At 39.6% G+C, this 18,852-nt stretch overlaps 1 protein-coding gene across 4 annotated transcripts in view; it reads left to right on the plus strand.

The window, feature by feature from the left end:
• Window positions 1–281: 281 nt before the first annotated feature.
• The window catches only part of sema3d (sema domain, immunoglobulin domain (Ig), short basic domain, secreted, (semaphorin) 3D), a 28,685-nt gene continuing 10,114 nt past the window's right edge, over window positions 282–18,852 (plus strand). Inside the window, exons 1-14 of one of the 4 annotated variants that reach the window (XM_019361541.2) lie at window positions 282–612; window positions 6,685–6,942; window positions 9,560–9,720; window positions 11,970–12,032; window positions 12,161–12,280; window positions 12,376–12,469; window positions 12,818–12,946; window positions 14,727–14,863; window positions 16,767–16,881; window positions 17,125–17,194; window positions 17,279–17,423; window positions 17,942–18,164; window positions 18,384–18,472; window positions 18,663–18,704. In XM_019361541.2, the coding sequence (XP_019217086.1) occupies window positions 6,720–6,942; window positions 9,560–9,720; window positions 11,970–12,032; window positions 12,161–12,280; window positions 12,376–12,469; window positions 12,818–12,946; window positions 14,727–14,863; window positions 16,767–16,881; window positions 17,125–17,194; window positions 17,279–17,423; window positions 17,942–18,164; window positions 18,384–18,472; window positions 18,663–18,704 (1,611 nt within the window). In that variant the 5' untranslated portion in view covers window positions 282–612; window positions 6,685–6,719. Of the gene's footprint in view, window positions 613–831; window positions 853–6,493; window positions 6,579–6,684; window positions 6,943–9,559; window positions 9,721–11,969; window positions 12,033–12,160; window positions 12,281–12,375; window positions 12,470–12,817; window positions 12,947–14,726; window positions 14,864–16,766; window positions 16,882–17,124; window positions 17,195–17,278; window positions 17,424–17,941; window positions 18,165–18,383; window positions 18,473–18,662; window positions 18,705–18,852 lie in introns of those variants that run through there. The other 3 variants (XM_003440576.5, XM_025909318.1, XM_025909317.1) reach the window with 3 other exon arrangements.

Below are 18,852 nucleotides of genomic sequence, written 5' to 3' on the forward strand. Positions count from 1 at the left end.
ACTAATAATTATAAAATACCACATGATAATCACTAACATGTTTTACAGCAACACGAGCTGTGATTGGTGAGTCATGGGTATGAATGCTTTTCAGATCAGTTTTAAGCCATTTTTGATCATGCTAGTACATACCCGTTATCAAGGCCCATCGTAACTTTAATACTCTGAGCACTTTCGGAGGGATGAAACTGAAGCTGTGGAGCGCCCAAAGGACGGCGGTACAGATGCTGAGGGCCCCTCCCCTCCAGCAGCAGCAGCAGCAGCATAACTGGGAGTTTGCCGTCTGTCTTTCCCGGGGCGTACTGCCACAGACTACCCAGTCATCCAAAATACACACACGCAGTGCACCAAGAGTTCAAGAGCGCTTTTCAGTTTAACTAACATTACAGGGAGTGGAAATATCTGCAGGAAGACCTCATTTTATCCATCCACTTTCCTTTCGGTCGGGTTGAGGTTGTGCCAAGTGTCATACTTTTGGTCGTTTTTTTTTTTTTTGTTTGTTTGCAACGGACAACTTTCTGAGACACTGCTATTCATGTGGTGCACTTGCACGCGAGAAGAGACGAAGTCAGCGAGCGAGCAGGTGAGGAACACACCATAATAATAACGAGGGTAATAATCTACACCAAGTTATAACCGTGTGTCAGGTGGACCACAGTAGAGTTTAAATTAATAATTTAACACTGCAGAGTTTTAAAGAGGGTATACCGTTTTATGTGTATCTGTACATTTTATTAAGCTGGATTTACAAACTTAAACGTATTAATCGATATTTAAGTTTATTAATTGTTTTCTTTTCTTTTGATAGACCGTTTAAAGTACAGAGACTGTATATGGATATATGAGAAGTTGGTAAGAGGGAGAATTTTTGGTTTCTTTGCACAGTGTTTGGGGAGGGGGTCTGAGTGTGTGGGACTTCTAAATGCCCCCAAACTGAATGTGACTATATGGACTTAAGCCAAGTACATTTCCACTGTCTGAATTAATCATACATACAGTAAAATGTTGAAGTGGACACATTTGCCTCATTGAGGTCATTTATTTGTGTTTGTGTATGTTAGTGGTTTACAGTCCAGCAGAAAAGAAAACAAGTAGTGATGTAGTTCTTTTGACTCACTGGTCCACTCTCCCCATATTTTGTTTTTAAAGGTTTACCTAACTTTGCACTGGGATCTGGTGGTTCTGAGAGAGGCAAACAAGGGAGGGAGGGAGGGGAGTTTGCACTTGTGTGGATGCATTGATTTCTCTGGCAGTGTTTCAGGGGTTTCGATCAGCATGACTGAGGTAAATAAATGACTTCTGCCTTGGGCGACAGAAAGACAAGACAGAAAATCTTGTCTGATTTTCTCCTTTAAACAGTGTCCAAACATTGCGTCATTGAGATGCTGTCAGGCATACCTAACACATACACACTGCTGTATACACACACATCCCCATGTTTACTTGGCCGGGAATGGGGAAGGCTCAAGACTGCTGCGGCTGTGATGGAAACCTTCTATGTGAGAAAATAAGTTACTATGTTGGACTGGTTAAGGGGGTGTATTCCATTGTTTGCTATGCCAATCAATGCCCTTCCCATGCCGTGCTACAGTTGAGCCTCCTGTGTGCGCTAATTCATTCCAGTCCTATGTGGCATGTCTGGACCAATCCAACATTTCTCTAAAACAATCACAGCATCAATATTGAGCTGTGTTTTAAATGGCCTACAGCAACACTTCTGAGCTCTGTCAGAAGTCGGTGCAGTCTCATGCTGAGGCTTTTTCCTGGACAGTGATGAAAACTAAAACCTGAAAGGGGTCTTTCGCAAAACTCAACAGGTTTTGGGTGGAAAGTGTTATTAAAACATACTTGTATGCTGCACACTATTCTGACCTAATATGCTCATGTTTGCAAAATCCCTCAGTGCTGACAGACAAAGCAACTGGGAAGACACATTTACTGCAGTGATGTTAGTATGTTTAGAGTGTCTACAACAGCTAGGTGCCAGTGACTTGCAGACAGACTGACTGGCTCGGTTTGGCTGTCTTTCTGCGGCCTCTCTGTGTCCCCACTTTGTAAATGAACTGTGCTTAGGCTCATATGGAGATAAACTGCATAACAGAGTCTTTCCAGCACTTACAAAGAACAATACGGTTACTTCTCAAGTGTGTAGATGACAGTTTGGTCTTGAGAAGAGTTGTTGCGTAGTCTAGATGGGTGTACCCCTATATCCTCAGGCCATGAGGATACAAGTGGGTGCACTTACAAATGTCAGTCACTGTTTTCATGCCCTATATTGCTCCCATCTGCCTCCCTCAGGATGGTATTAGCTTACACGCACACATTTGTTCATACATGCAGGCACTCATACAGATTCTGAGTGGCTTTCCGGCGTCATGACCTGTCCTGAGTGAGTAGAGTTACTTGTTTTGTTGTCAATTATCAGCAAAACTACCTGTATGTTTATCTTCATCCAACCGTCTCAGTTACATGGACTGTTCTCTCTTTTACATATTCCCTGGCTTTGTTTTCACCTCATGTTTTTTAATTGCCATTTTCTCTGTTGACGAGTTAAACCATAGATCAAGTATCACTCCTTGCTGCTTCCTCCCAGCTTTCCATTAACCCTTGTGTGTGACAGGAGACCTGAGCTGGCTCTGTGACAACTGCATGTGGTTGTGAGGAGCTGTGAACCTTGTCTTCTATTGTTGAAGACCAACAGTAAACAATAAGTGAGTCTTTAATAACAGGTGCTGGAGCATATTATCTGGCTTTGGTGTATTTGGTTTCCATACCAGCAGCCTCCAGGAGTGTTCCCTTTCCAGTGTTTTGAGATACAGACAAAATGTAGACAGACAGGACCTCAGGGTTGGAATTTAATCCATCTTCTTTGGTATTCCCCACAGACGTACTCTTCACTTCCAGAACGGAAGGAATTCAACTGGAATGTCCTCTTGTAGGCATTTCCATTCACAGATTTCATGCATAGTGGTTTAGAGCAAAGTGTAATTGTCAAGTGGTGCTTTTTACTTGCATATGGTGCTTTAAATGGGTTTATACGGTTTAAATTAAGGCCTGAATCATTTACTCTGGGAAATCCTCACTTAAATCCATTGACCAGGGCAGTAGAATCAACTGTCTGGAGTCCATAGAGTCTAATTTTGTGTAGTTATGTGAGAGATTTGGTAATCAAACATTTTAGAAGTTATACGATATAATTAAAGGTAACAGTTTCAGGAAATCCAGGCTTTCCTACTAGTAAGGGATCAACCCTATTCTGTTGCATGGAGAAGTATTTGGCATCTTTACCAAGCATGGTTTGCACTGTGTATTCCTTCATTATTTGGGACTAATTTACTACAGTGTTTTCAACTTCAAAGCCCATCTCTGTCTCCATTGCCATGTTTTGGATGATTAAATGTTGCATGTAAGGCGATATTTTGGCAATTTATTTTGCATTCAATTTCTGGAGCGATATCTAATTTCCCAGGAGATGCACATGCTGCGCTGTTAGATATTAGGTTTCAGTCAGATAATGTGGGATCACGTTAGTGATTAAAATGCTAAATGAATCACAGGTTGTGGCCTTGATGTCTACTTAATAAAATGAGTAAACAAATTACACAAAAAACTTGCACATTTATACTATGAAAGTTCCCCAAAAGCTTTAATTTATAAGCATGTATTCTAGCTTGGGGGGGGTTGATCTGTATCCAGAATAATGTTAACAATTATTGACAGCTTGTGGACACAGACCTGCTACTGTTATTTTCATTTGGTCATAAAGTCTAACATAAAAATAAAAGAAATGACATCTTATTTAAAACACGAAGCGTAAGGCTGATTCCTGTCTTTTTGGAACATTGATGTATTTCCCTAATTACTTCCATCTATACCTGGAGTTATAGTTAGTAAACCCACTTTAAAATGTAATGTTTCTTCCATATTCTTTGTAGTTTGTATTTTTAGCATTTTTCCTGTGAGACATTAGCTCACACACAGGGGGCGGTTGCATGCTTGCTTGAATGCAAGGCTAAAGAAAAGATGATTGACTCTTGCCAAGAAAAACAATTAATGTCTTGAGAACTAGAAACAATTACCTATGTTGTTCTGCTAGGTCAGTGCCTGTGGTCAGGGAATAAAGACAAATAGCTGTGATAATGCACTCTGTCCTGTAGAGATGGAGGAGTTAGATAATAGTGTACTCTACAGGGCACCTGGGTGTTGCTAAATGCCTCATTAGGGGTGGTCTTGGTGCAAGCATGCCCATAGCCAGAGCACTTCTTCACCATCTGCTCTTTTCTCATGACTGCTGGCAACTTCTGTTGTGCATTCACTTGAGCTAGTTTCTCTTTACAATTCTTGTATAGCATGTCAGCTTCTAGATTCACTGATAATACTGAGTAGATGTTTTATGGCATGTAAAGACTGTATTGTTTAAACCGAAACAGAAGAGTCAGTATATTTAAAGGTGCTTTGTGTTGGTGAGAGATCTGAAGCTAGGAGCACTTGGCTGCTAGCTTTAAATCTGTCACCATCTCTATCAGGATTATTTCTCCTGACACCCTGCACTGTGTGCTGGCCATGCTGCCAAAGACAACAAGGACTCTAGTCACCAGGAAATAGGGGTGTTAGCTTAACTTACATGGCACAAGAAGGTTGTTTCCCCCATTACTCACATCTCTTGCGCACTTTTTCCCTTATTTATCTTTTCATTTCCGTTATTGACACTTTCAAAGTACTGACTTACGCTGGTATTCCTCCTCCGGTGTGTGTCATCTATTACTCAAAAAATTGAGGTTGGTTTTGTTTTTTTTGTTTTTTTTTAGTTTTTCTTCCAAGACTTGTACTTTTCTTTTCCTGGGGGTCATTCTTCTAGCGGGGTGCTGCACATGCCTGGGCTGCCGAGAGATGTGGGCACTCAAGCTGTGAAGAGAGATGCATTACTGAAGTGCTTCTCACTTGAGTGAAATTGTGTCACTGCTCTCCTGAAAATACTGTAGGGAGGATAAGCTCCACCATCAGCACTATCAGTGTCGCTCACAAAGTGCAAAGACTACATGGATTTTAACCTCCTAACTTTCTCACTCTCTTTGCTGATTGCCCATCCATCACGCAGAGCTCTATATCTGTATTTCTAACCCTGAAGGTGTGAACACGTCTCAATTTGTCATCCTAAATAAACACCAGTCTGTTTATCAGAGTCTAATCCTCTTCGTTTTAAAGCTATGGGGCACTTGGAAGGGTGCCGCTTACCCCTGTTTCTGCACAAAGAGCTACAGTTTTAAACATCAGATGACTGAAGAAAGAAATCAAATAAACTTAACTGAGTTGTAGTTGAACACCTAATATCTGTTTCACATTTTACCCTGCAGTACAAATCGATGGGTAAAGACCCGGGTCAGTATATTTACTCAGGATATCACCTTTTTTTTTCAGGTGCTGCTTACACATTATCAAATGGCTATTCTCTGTATGTGGTGGACTTTTAAGGAGCATACATGCTGCCAACATTAGAGATATAGGAGTGTGAATGTCATATCTAATCTAGCTTTAGCTTGACATTGTTTATGTTGTCACTTGACAGGTTGATGTGTGCTTTCTGAAATTGGGTGGAAGGAAAGTAATGATGGCGGCAAAAGGTCTCAAGGGGAGGCATTCTTTCAATGCATTCATTAATTTCTCCATCAATAGTCTGGTTAATTAGTATCCTAATGGCTGTGGAATCTGCAGGAATGCAGGTTAAAAACAGGGACGATACTCAGTCTGTGCTTAGAAGATGCAATGAATGCATCAACGGTGTAATAAAGGGCACAGATTTCATGAAGCTGCAATGTGTGTAAAAAACATTTTGTATGATTCTACACTCTTTTTGAGGTGGTAAAGTTAATCTGAATATTATCTTGTATTGTATGAATTGTGCTGACAAGCAACTTTAATTTTAAGAAGGAAAATTAGTATCACGGTTCACTGACAAATCTTTATATACTAGTTCCACTGCTTCCCTTTTTAGGTGTCCGAATACCACTGAAAAAATATTAATTTATTAAAACACAGATTTTCAGAATATAACAAGTAATTAGTTAATTTTTAGTTCTTGCCTTTTTTCCTCCCTACTTCTTTTTTAACTTAAAAGATTAACAGTCTGTGCTCCTGCTACTTATTCTAAACCACACATTTATTTAAAAGCACAGCTTTTCAATCCTAGTCAGACAGCTAACTTTTCAGAATGTGAACTAATGTCTGGGCATTTTTAATTGATTGTGACGTCCTAAACAGGGCATGGCCCATTTTTTACATGGTATAAAGGAGGAAGTGACAGGGTCATCAACCAATCCTTAAACTACTGGCAAGTATCATTAAGGCAAAGAATTAAGTTGAGTTATCCATGTGAAAAGGATATAGGAGGAGAGAGAAAAGCGGAGACGTGCCTGATGAAAAGTAGTAGAATGCAACTGTTTTGTTAGTCTGACCTTTGTTTGGGGCAAACAGATTTAAAGGCGAAACAAAAGGAGAGCCGGTGACAAGCAACAGCTGATGTAGGATGGGCAAAGGAAGGGGACATGCCTGTAGGGCTCCATGGCGAAACAGCCACAGAAGTTTGTGTATATACCCCCTCTCTGGAGTTAGATGAGACTGCTTGCATCCTCATACACTTATGATTGCTCCTCCCTAGCTTGACTCTTTACACTGCTCTCCCTCCAGGGTTGCAGAGAAGCACAAAGTGAAAACACTACAGGATGACTCCACACAGTATGAAGAAAGAGGACTCTGGCAATCAGAGCTGGAATGAGGTTGGGGCTATGTTCTGCTTGTCTGGCAGTAATTATGGAGGCAAAGGGAAGAGGTTTATGGCACTATTCCATCCAGGGGTCACACTGTTTGGACTGATTTTGTTGGCCATCCTCCCTGTTGGAGCAAGCATCAAACAGAGTGTCCCCAGGGTCAAACTCAGCCATAAAGGTAAGAACTAAATATTGCTGATGTTTGTTTTAATTCAAACAATATTGCTGTTTGACATAGGATTTTATCTTTTCATTTTTTCTTTCTTGTCATACATCTTTCCATCTTTTAGTGTGCATCTTTTTTGTCTTACTTGAATGTGACTTGAAGAGAAGAGAATTTTGTAAAGTTTATGTAAATGATCTGTAGCACATAAACGTGAAGCAGAGTGAAAGGTTTCTCACTTACTGATCCATCAGTCTGCTGCATGGATACTATCTGATCTTATAAATGTGCTCTGTGTCCATGTATGTGGCTTTGCATAAACCAAGTGTGTTTGCTTTGTGCCACCAAAAGTTAGGAAGTTAGATTATTGCATTCCTTAAACCTGAGTGCAAACTTTACTTCAAAGTCTTCATCCCTCATGCTGTGTATCAGCTACAAGGAACCATACAAATTAACTTAACTTTTGTTCCATAAAATTGAATCCCCACTGTGACCTGAAAGTGAACTCACTCTGACTTCAACCTCCAAAAGCTTTTGGTCTTTTGGTCAAGGCTTCTAAAACCAACTATGGCTGGAAATAGATACATATGCATGTCCTATGTGTCCAACAAAAACATATGCAAGTAGCTGCAGGAATAAGGATTACTGTGGACACTGTTTTTTCAGCAGTTAGCCTAGTATTTAGCTCTACGGTTTGTCTCATTTTATGTTTCTTCCATGCCAGTAAAGTAAAGTACTTTATCTTGTTATGTACTCTGATTGCCTTTAATTTGACTACGTACTACTTTAATCTTCTCAAAAGTGAATGGCTATTTGACAGCAATATCCATATTTGGTTCTCTCAGTGAGAATCACTGAGGCAAAGACAAATCTGTCAAAAACAACAAAAGCTTAACCAAGTGCATGCATCCTGCTCCTCTTGTCATCATTTCATTAGTGGACACTGTTCAAAAGCAACACCACCCAGCAGCGAATTCACTTCCAGCATCGCATCAGCTTTACTTAAGCCCAAATACAGATTCAATGACTAAAGGGTGAAATTATAAAAAGTAAAAATCCCTCATTGAGGGAGTACCTCTAAACCAACTGCTTTAAAATGAAAACCCAAGAACTTTAGTTTTCATTTAGTGAACATTTAGCATTAGCTTCTAATCAATATGACTGTCTGACCTAAAATATGATAGTGTCTGCCATGCCCCTCTGAATATTCTGAAACCAGAGGCATCCTACATTGCATATTCATTCCTGAGACTGTAATTGTTTCACCATAATCAAGTTCTGGTGGAGTTACAAGTGAGAACAGAAATGACCAGATGGATCATTCAATAAATGAACGTGTTACCCTGGTAGCTACAAAGTCTTTGATTTCAAATGGGAATTGAGCAGGATAATTGTCTGGATAAATCATAGCAAGCATATGGGTGTGATGTGCCCTGCATCCTGCACACCCCTACCCTTCACCATATGAAGTATTTTTAGCAGTGACAATGTGTCTGATGCAGTTGACCTCCTGCTGTGTGCTACATGTGAGAAAGGGCAGGTTCAGGCATTGCTTACAGCTCTAAAGAGGTATCTAAGTCTAAAGCTTGATGATGTCTTACTCAAATAACTGTGTGCATGACAGCAACATTGAGTTCCAATAATTAAGCTAATCAAGAGGTTTTCATGGTGTTTAGGGCGCTCCTCTTTGAAGAAATGTGTGGAAACTATGCTAAGCTTCAATAGGCTCATAGTGCTGTGTGTTTACAGAACAGATTACTGCTCACCACACCAAGGGCTAGCAGGCCTAATCTCTTTGTGAGTTTTAGTCTGTTTGGGGCATGATATGTGTGTAGGAGGGAGATACATCAGCATGTGGGGGTTCAGTATGTGTGTGCAAGAGAGAGAGCTTGAGTAAAGGGGAGGTATTAAGGGAGATGGTGTGGTGAGCAGGGGTCCCAAAAGTTCAAATATTGAAGGTTGGTAACCTCTCCAATCATTCTTACCAAGAGGGTAATCACAGTGTCAATCCTTTCAGAGTGACTCCCACAGGACTCCTCTGCACTGAGCCAGTGTTTACTCAAGGCATGTGGCAAGTGTGGTGCGCTGAAAAAGAGCCTCGTGATAGAAGAGAGTTCCTCTGATGGAGATCAAAGACACAATACTGAGCTAAAAAATGTCGACCATATTCAGCTTTCAGAAACCTATGGACCTTACAAGCTGCGAGTCCAGATCTAAAGCAAGCAAACTGTATATATAATTTCATATAAAAACAGTACATGTACTGCATAAAAATGTACAAGTGAATAGCCAAATTGTACTATTGTGTAATGGATGAACAACAGGTATTCCTGTCTAAAAGTCTACCTCCTGAGATACTATGCTATCTAAATTGAAAAAAAAAAATCTTATTTATGAGCATGTGTGGCTAAACAGGATTAGACAACTTCAAGTCGAGCCTTTTTTCATCTCAGTGACTGTCTTTGGGATTATACTGGTTTTAAACTGCAGAGAATAAATTACGTCCCACAGTGTAATCCTGCTAAAATGTGTTTTTTCACTGTAATTTAATTTGAGTCAGGATACTGCTTTTTACATGTCAGTGGAGATATTTGTTAATGTGTTTGTCTGTGTCTTTCTCATACTGGGACAGAACTGCTGCAGGTGGGCAGTGTATCTCTGTTTTTGAGTCCCTCCAATGGCCTTCATTCGCAGTCGCTGCTGTTGGATGAAGAGAGGGGTCGTCTTCTGTTGGGAGCCAGGGACCACATCTACTTGCTTGACCCTGACAATCTGGCTGAATCACCTACAAAGGTATGGTATATGTATGCATGTGTAAATAAAATATGGCATAAAGAATACTCCAGGTTCAGACGTAAAACGACAAGATACTGTAATAAGTAAAGAACAGTGCTTATTTTTGCAGTTGTTCACGCCATTTGTTATAATGTAGACATTTATTTAGGTACACGTCAATATATTTACAGGGGTATTAAGTAGAGCCAGAATTATATATGAGGAGGGTCAATATATTTATAGATATTAGCTGTTTGCCGATATATCTGTATTAGCATTTATAATAGACAAAAAATGAAAATTATAAAAATAAAGAAGAGACCAGATACACGACCTTCGTAATGAGTGTTGATGTTGCATAGTTTGTCCATCAGAGGGCACTCTCCAACTTCCTGTTTGAAATGCCACAAACAAACAATAAAACAAGCAGAGTTGGGTGGAGGATAAAAGAGTAAAATATCGAGGACCACTTGTAAAACTAAAACAAGATTACGTCAGTATTGGTTTAAAAACCCTATAGTACTTGAAGAAATGTAACTTTAAAGCTTTCACACACGTTAACTGACCTGTTAGTGTTAATGTGAACAATGCATTATGGAACATTTAGCTGCTACCTGTTTGGCCATTAAGTGGGGCGATAAGAATCGTTTTTTCCTTTAGGATTTTCCTGAAATGCACTCAGCTATGTATTGTTTTAGGGAAACACTGACCTTTCAGTCAATAGCAGTCTGAAGTTATCTGTCTGGTAAGGTCAGGGTCATCAACTTAGAGAGTCCTTGCTCCCACCCACACGCATGAAGCACACACACAATTACATACATCAGGTATGTACACATTTGATGGAGTGTGCATGCTCAGACTTTACACAAACACACAAATGCATTTGGATGGATGCCATATGTTAACGTTTGTAGATGTTAGTGTGTTTATGCAGCTGAGGTTGATCCACTGGTGGGAAGACAGTGTGTTTATTTGATCTTTATCTGGTTGTTTTAACTCTTAGTCTTGCTCTTAAAGTGTTGCATTTCTGTTGCCTCTAGGGGTCATTAATATAGATGCCAGAGAGATATGAACTGAAAGTCTGACCCTCTGAGCCCTGTGAGATCAGCCTTGACAGTGAATGTGATCTTCCCTGCAAACTCAGTGTTTATCAATTACTGAACACGCATACCTGGATTGGGACTAAAAGCCCCTGAAAGTCAGGGCTTTATGATGCTCACAAGCATTCCAGGTGTTTCTACCTCTTATTATAAAGAGGGCCACATGTTTTAAGTCTTTAAAAAACTATATATGCTAAAGTAAATCACTCATTTTTACTAGGTGAAACAAGGTCAGCCATCACATGAAACTCTATCCAAAACTAATTAAAACCCTAACACAGGCACACTGTTCTCGGTCAGCACATCGTATTGTAACACTGCTTTTCTGTATGATAATTCAGCCATGAATAAGTTTGGGGATAGCACTCCATGGTAGGATTTAGTGGAGGTAACACGCTAAGCACATAAGCCTGTTATAACACATGTATGAATATGGTGGCGTACATTAAAGGGAGGCTGGATGTTGTACCTCAGCTAATCTCTTACCACAACACCTACAGGTGTTAAATACTGTAAAAATGCCATTTGTTATTTAGATATGGATAGAGATGAAGGGGAAATTGTGTAGTTATTAATCGTGATGTGGATTAATTAGCGTTAACTCGTTAATTTTCGGCGGCGCTGATATACATATATATATATATATATATATATATGTATATATATATATATGTATATATATATTCACAGAAAAGTTTCAGGTATTTTGAGTCATTGTGCGCTTCAGATATGTTAATCGCTTGAAAATTTATAAACGTGTTAAGCGTGATGGCGGATTCATTTCCATTAACGCATTCTTTTTGACAGAACTAGTATAAAAATAAAATGAAATGCAATACTATTTAATACAAAGAAAACAAAAGTCTGAGAGTTCAGGGGTCTGCTTTTGTTTTTAACTTTAAGGATTCATTAAAAAAGAATCAGGTTAAAGGATCTAAAAGAAATCCAGAAAATCTTGTATCTTACTCGATGTTCTCAAAAAGTAACAGTTATTCATGGAATGTTTGTCACGAATAAAACGTTTTAATCTTTACAACTTAAATATTTTAGCATAGCATATAAACTGTAAAGAACTGTAACAGGTCTTCTGTAAATTGAAGCTGAATGCTCACATTCTGGTTATATTGTAAGAAGTGAAATATTTCTGATTTATTTATCGGTTATTAGATTCACTGGGCTGCTCTGAAGGAAAACGTGGAAATGTGCAAACTGGCTGGCAAAAATGAAAATGTAAGTGTTTCTAAAGAAAGCCATTCAATTTATAGATTTTAAGTCTCTGTGATTACTATATGTACCTGTTCAATCAGTCTTTCCAGTGTACATCATACATGTTCGTTTTCTGTCCCTGCTTGTTCCAGCTGGAATGTGCAAATTTTATCAGGGTCCTTCACAATTACAACCGAACACATGTCTATGCCTGTGGGACAGGGGCCTTCCACCCCACCTGTGCATTCATTGAAATCACTGGCCACAAAAAGGTAAAGTGGGCATGAGTGGATCTTAACAGGAAACATTTTGGCTAGAGTTGATAAATAGGCTTACGTTTGTGAATCCTCTTAATTTTGTCTCTCAGGATGGCGTTTTGAAGCTGCTGTCTAATACAGAGGAGTCTGGCAGGTTGAAATGTCCTTTTGATCCCTTGCAGCCATTTACATCAGTCCTCACAGGTAAGATAACATAGGTGACATTGTACAAAGCAGTCCTCTACCTGCCTTATCTTTTATTGAGTGAGAATTTTATAGCTGCAGAGCGCCACGCTTCACTTCACTCAGTTATTTGCAATGAATTTGTATTCATTTCTTTGTTTGTCAGCCCTCTTCTCCTATTTTTTGGGGGCCAAGAAAGACACAAGCTTACGTGTCTCTGCAGCAACAACAAAGTTACTTGGCAGACAAATACAAACAAGTGTGTCTCTTGCATGTGCTTGTTTCAGTATGTTAATTGAAATCTTACTCTGTATATATATAAAAAAAGCTGTAAGATTTGTTTTCTAAGTCTACTGTGCCTCTATTTAGATCAGTACCTGTATGCGGGCACATCTTCAGACTTCCTGGGCAAAGATACAACGTTCACACGCTCCCTAGGCCCTCCTCCTGACCAACACTACATACGCACAGACATCTCTGAAGACTACTGGATCAATGGTACACACATGCTTGCACACATCCACGTTAACAGGCTGACTGCACTCCAAACTTGTTATTGCTTTTTCTCATAACTTCTGGCCTCTCTACTGATACAAAGAGCCTCTCTGTGCCCTCAGGATGGTTATTGGCATTCCAGAGGGAAGGAAACAGCCCACTTACTCATTTAGCTGGAACTTTTATATGGATGCCATAGCTGAGCCGGGACCACGCCTATGGGGGAATTTACAGTGTGCCACAAAGTTCACAGTCCTAGCCACACCGCATGTTAGCCAGGGGTATGCACAGTCATCACTGGGGACTGAGGAGTGGCCTTCTCTGCATGCGTCATCTCCTGTTTGCAGTGTTTTATAGCCACTGATGGACTGTCATGTATCAACAGTTGTCACTAGGACCTAAATCCTTACACATGGTATCCACATTTCACAACTACACAGTCAGAGATATTTGGAGTAATGCTCTCTCGCTCTCTCTCTCCCTCTCTGTCGGTGTGTGTAAACAGTGAGTGTCGACACAGGGCGGCCGTCTCGTTTTCCCATTTCTTGGAGTGTTTCGGTGTTTCAGTGGAACATCTTTTCATGACTAGCAATGACCTTCTGTCCCATGTGTTAGCTATAATGCATTAAGCCGTTCCAGTTGGGGAATCACCCTCTAGTGGTTGGCTTGGCTTCTAGGTGTTGAGCTAATGTTGATGTAATGTCACTGTAACGTTTAAACTTTTGGGCCTGTTCCCTCCTGATGGCAACATGCTGTTGTTTCTCCTCACTGCTATTTTCCTACATCATATGTAGCACTTACTGTTTTAATACAGTGTCCAGTGCCGTAAATGCAGTTGAAAATTGTGCTTACTAATAATTCTTAGTAGCTTGAACAGTTAAAATCAATCCAAAAATAACCTATTTGCCCTCCAGTAATTTTCAGATGCAAACATGCTTTCTGCAGTTTAACTGTATTGTAAGTATTAATTATCCATTTGATAATTAGCAAGTGTACAGATTAAATTTTGCACATACACACAGGATCATCACATAAAACATAATATATTCTTATTCATAGGCTCTTGACAGTTTTATTTTTTAATTTTTCACAATCCCAAAAATTTTAGACATAGAATTATCTCCCAACTCTTTTGTTCCGTTCAGATGTCTGGACTGTTTGAAGTTTTTTCTGCTGTATCTTCTTTTGCAATTGTTGCATTCACAGCTTTTCTGCTTTACTGTCAGCTTTTGCATCAGCATTGTGTCTAACCAAAGCAGGTATTTCCTTTTGCATTATTCAGTTTTTAAATGTTTGCTAACACATTTAGAAGTATTGTGTCAGTTTCATGTTGATAGATTGCTTTCATGTCCCAAAGAGGCCAAAAAAAGTAACAAAGACTTTATATGCAGGACATATACACTTGTCATAGATGCTCACATATAAATCAAATGTTTAACCCAGGGTGTGTAAGAGGATCTTTATGCTGCACTGATGCACAATTGATACTGCCTGACATACTGAAAATCATGTAAATTTAAACAAAACTGCTTTTAAAGTCAATTAAATCTTCTTTTACAGTTGCTGCATGTACCTAAGTGCAGTTTATGTTCAGCCCATTTCAGCTTTACACTTAGTAAAGAGAGAGTAATACATCAAATCTCTCTGCAGAAATAGAAGACGACTGTAAATAAACACATGCTAAGTGTAGTTTTAATGCTACCTTAAGACTGCAGTTCATGCCAAGACCATTATGACTCATTTTAATGCTATTTCCTCTGTCTTCTCCATTCTGTGTCTTCAGAGGCCAGGTTTATAGCTGCTCATCCCATTGCAGACACCTACAATCCAGATGATGATAAAGTATACTTTTTCTTCCGCGAGGTGTCCTGGGAAGGCAACGACAAAAGCATCCTGTCCCGAGTGGCTCGTGTGTGCAAGGTGAGATATTACAGGAGAGAGGTGCGGAAAGTAGGAGATATATGGTGGAGGGGTGAAGGGGATGGTGCAGTATAACTAATGCGCGACAGCAAAGCCGATGAAAGAAAGTATGATGCTGTACATGGATGCTGAGGGCCAGGTAGTGATGTGGTAGTAGCAGAGAACTGGTGCTTGAAAAGACAGCCTGAAGTCGATAGGACTTTGTAAAATAAGAGATGGTGTCCTGATCGGGTGTGAATCTTTGGCTGGGAGGAACCGTTCCCAATTTTTTCCCAATTCTTTTGTCGTCATCCAACTCTGTCTGGAGCAGTAAATCATGGTTGTAATTCTTATGTTTGCTGTGTTTTTACTACCTAGTCAGTCACTGAGGTCAATATAGATAATTTCTTTTCTGAAAGACCTTTGATGATAATGTGTCACTGCCACTTAGGTTCTGTTTGACAGCACGTCAAAACAACTATAAGTTTAGCTGCACCGCTGACTGTGGGCAGAAGCGGGGCAGATGCATGATCTGAGGCTCTCTGTGCACCACACGGTGTGTCGCAAGAGGCAGACTAAACACAACAAAAAGCAAGCCATTTATTATGGCTGATGAAAAGTCCATAAATACAAAGTGCATAAGAAATATATCAACATAGAGACTATAGAAGTGGAGACAGCTGGGGCAAACTAGACGGATATAGGCAATCAAGAGAGGGAGACAAGAGAGGAAGTAAAACTCAAGACAAAAAAGAGACAACTAACTAACAAAGTAATGAGTAATGAATAAGTAAGTAATGAATCATTCAAAACCACAGAAAAGGAAACATAGGGGACAAATAGCAAACCCGCTCTAGAATATATCACCTTTTCAAAGATGCTTAAACATAACTGTGAGGATGAAAAATAAAATCAAAACAAGAATCAAGCCCTCAACCTATACTTAAAAAATAAACAAACATGGAGACCAAACAGAAAACAGCCAATAAGTGACAAAATCCAGAAATCAAAAGATTCAACTCTATGTAACAGACCAGGCATTATAACACAGTGTCCAATTAGTTCTCCAAGTGGAACTAGGTGACATGGCAGTTTAATATTAGCATGCGCGATCCAGGACTGCATTCTTAGAAAACAGCTTTCAGTGTGGTTATGACTTGAGAATAAGCCGTAAAGCAGACTGGAAGGAGATTCGTCTGAATTACGGCCCTTTCTTCTCTGAGCCATGTGTCTCTCATGTACTTTGTACTTTGGTTCATATTCATTATCTGCATTGTGAATGACAGCTCCTTACATCAATCCTCTTTGAAGATTATCACCATTGTGAAAGATCCCCATTAAGTGCTTACATTTTGGGGGGTCTCTTAAGCATAAGTGTGTTTTTTGTGTGTTAAACCATAACAGCCCTTTCTACACCACTTGGCTAAGCTTAACAAGGGGGGTCTTTTAAGTTTTCAATGCGTGACAAGGAGGTACACTTGAACCCTCTTACCATACCTCAGTCAAAGGTCTCAATTTAAAACAGCAATTCATATGCTAAAGTAAAACCTGCATTATTAATCAGCATTTGAATTCTCCCCTTCATCACGCTGCACTTCCCCTTCCTTCGTTTTCCTTTTATGTTTTTCACCCTTCTCAGTGTTTTCCTTTCACTTTTCAGTTACTCCTGACTGAAGGTCTTCTTTGTGCAAGTTAAACAAGCAAATGTATTCCAGAGGCATGTGGTTCACCTGTTTATTTTCATAATTAGTGAAGGAAACCTGAGTCAGTCTATGATGCTGTGTGTTGTCTTTCCAACCGCATTGGCTGGATTACAGTGTTCATGCTCAAATGTGTATTATTAATTACAGTTCGTGTTTAGCCGCATTGGACAGCTGCACTCTGCCGACGATGGTTTGTTACAGTGTGTGTGGTTGTGTTTCAGAATGATGTGGGTGGGCTGAGGAGTCTGACCAATAAATGGACAACCTTCCTCAAAGCCAGACTTGTGTGTTCCATCCCTGGGCCAGATGGCGTGGACACACACTTTGATCAGCTCCGTAAGTGACTGTAAGATTAAAAACTGAAAATCTGGTCAATAAAAGTCAGTTATATGTTCTAAAAATTGTCTTCTAAGAACATTTCATAAAAGGACGAAAATGCATCAGCAGTACCACATGGCTAACGCTGCTACCGACTGCAGTTCTTCAATACTGCAATTTATTGTGGGATGCTCGCCTAAATCTTTTATGTTTGGTTATTGATAATAAAAAAATACTTTTTCATTCTTTTTTATTTTGTAGAGGATGTCTTTCTACTCCCAACCAGAGATGACAAAAACCCCATAGTGTATGCAGTCTTCACAACCTCTAGGTATTATTTTTATCAACACAACCTCAGGTCCTTTCTTGTTTCTCCAAGCATTAACCTGACCTGTTCTTTTTACTTTTCCTTCAGTTCCATTTTCCGTGGCTCAGCAGTGTGTGTTTATAGCATGGCAGACATAAGGGCTGTGTTTAATGGACCGTATGCCCACAAGGAGGGGCCTGACCACCGCTGGGTAGAATATGAGGGGAGGATACCATATCCCCGTCCTGGAACGGTATGTTGTATGCCAAAGAGAAGAGCATAAAGAAAAAAAAAGAAAAGAAATCATCTGTACCTTCTGTACTTATCACTGTTAGCTATTCTGTTTTCATATATTAGATAAGGTGTTTAATTTTCCTCCTAATTGCAAAATTATAAACATGGCTTTAATGTAAAAGTTTGCTGGAGGGCATACTTAGATCTGCACATGCAGCCTGATAATGTATGACCTTCACTTACACTTTGATGAGGTTACTTGACAAGTTAATCAGATTCATGTTTCATTTTGTTTAAAAAAAAAATTAATTAAGCGAGGTAATGTGATGGACAATTTGGGTGCTGACATCAGGTGTGAAACAGATGTTTCACATATGCTTTGTCTCCTGCAGTTCTTATTTTAGCCTCTAGAAGGAGACACATACCAATAAACTGTCTGAGTGAATCTGCTCCATGGTTGAACTGGTGGAAGGAAATATAGGAAACACGGTCACTAATCAGCTGTGATTTTTTTGTCCCTATTCTGATCCATTTTAGTGCCCAAGCAAAACATATGATCCAAGGATCAGGACCACTAAAGACTTCCCGGATGAAGTTGTCAGATTTATTCGATTCCACCCTCTGATGTATCGCTCTGTCTACCCTCTCACTGGTCGTCCTGTGTTCACACGTGTCAAAGTTGACTACACCTTGACTCACATTGTGGTGGACAGAGTTTTGGCAGATGATGGCCAGTATGAGGTTATGTTTCTGGGAACAGGTGAGTCACACCTCTCCTCCCAGTTTTTGTGAAAGTCAACATTTGACCAGCAGAGGGCAGTATATTACTTGTTGTTTTCGTTGGCATTGGACAGATTTTGTGTAGGGTGAAATGAACATATACAGTCTGTGTTTTAACATCGATATGCTTCTCAAACAACTGTCTGAAGATATTCTGGTGGTAATTTCACCCTTCTTTCTTTCTGTCTCACTCTCCTAGATGTTGGCTCCATTCTTAAGGTAGTGAGCATCACTCAAGAAAACTGGTCAACAGAGGAAGTGGTTCTTGAAGAGCTTCAAGTGTTCCAGGTTTAGTTCAAAACACAGTTATTCAAATAAATACAGACATACGTTACACACTGATTTGCTGAGTTTTTTTTCCTCATAGTGTAGCTGTCGGTGACTTATAAGACAGTGAAATATTTATATGTATGAAATACCTCCAATAATTAATATCCATTAGCTTTTAAAGTTGATGGAGTTTGTTTTCTTTTTGCAGAATCCCTCTCCTATCCTTAGTTTGGAGATCTCATCTAAACAGGTTTGTTCTGCACATTCTGCGCAATTTTTCATGCAAATTTGCTCTTCGCTTTGATTAAGCCACATGCATTAAGTCATATGCACATGGCTTGTGTGGCACAAATCATATAGTTTTTATCTTGTTATTCATATTTTGGTTTTCCTCTCTG

This window comes from Oreochromis niloticus, linkage group LG7 (genome assembly GCF_001858045.2).
Source record: "Oreochromis niloticus isolate F11D_XX linkage group LG7, O_niloticus_UMD_NMBU, whole genome shotgun sequence".
Classification (NCBI taxonomy): Eukaryota; Metazoa; Chordata; class Actinopteri; order Cichliformes; family Cichlidae; genus Oreochromis; species Oreochromis niloticus.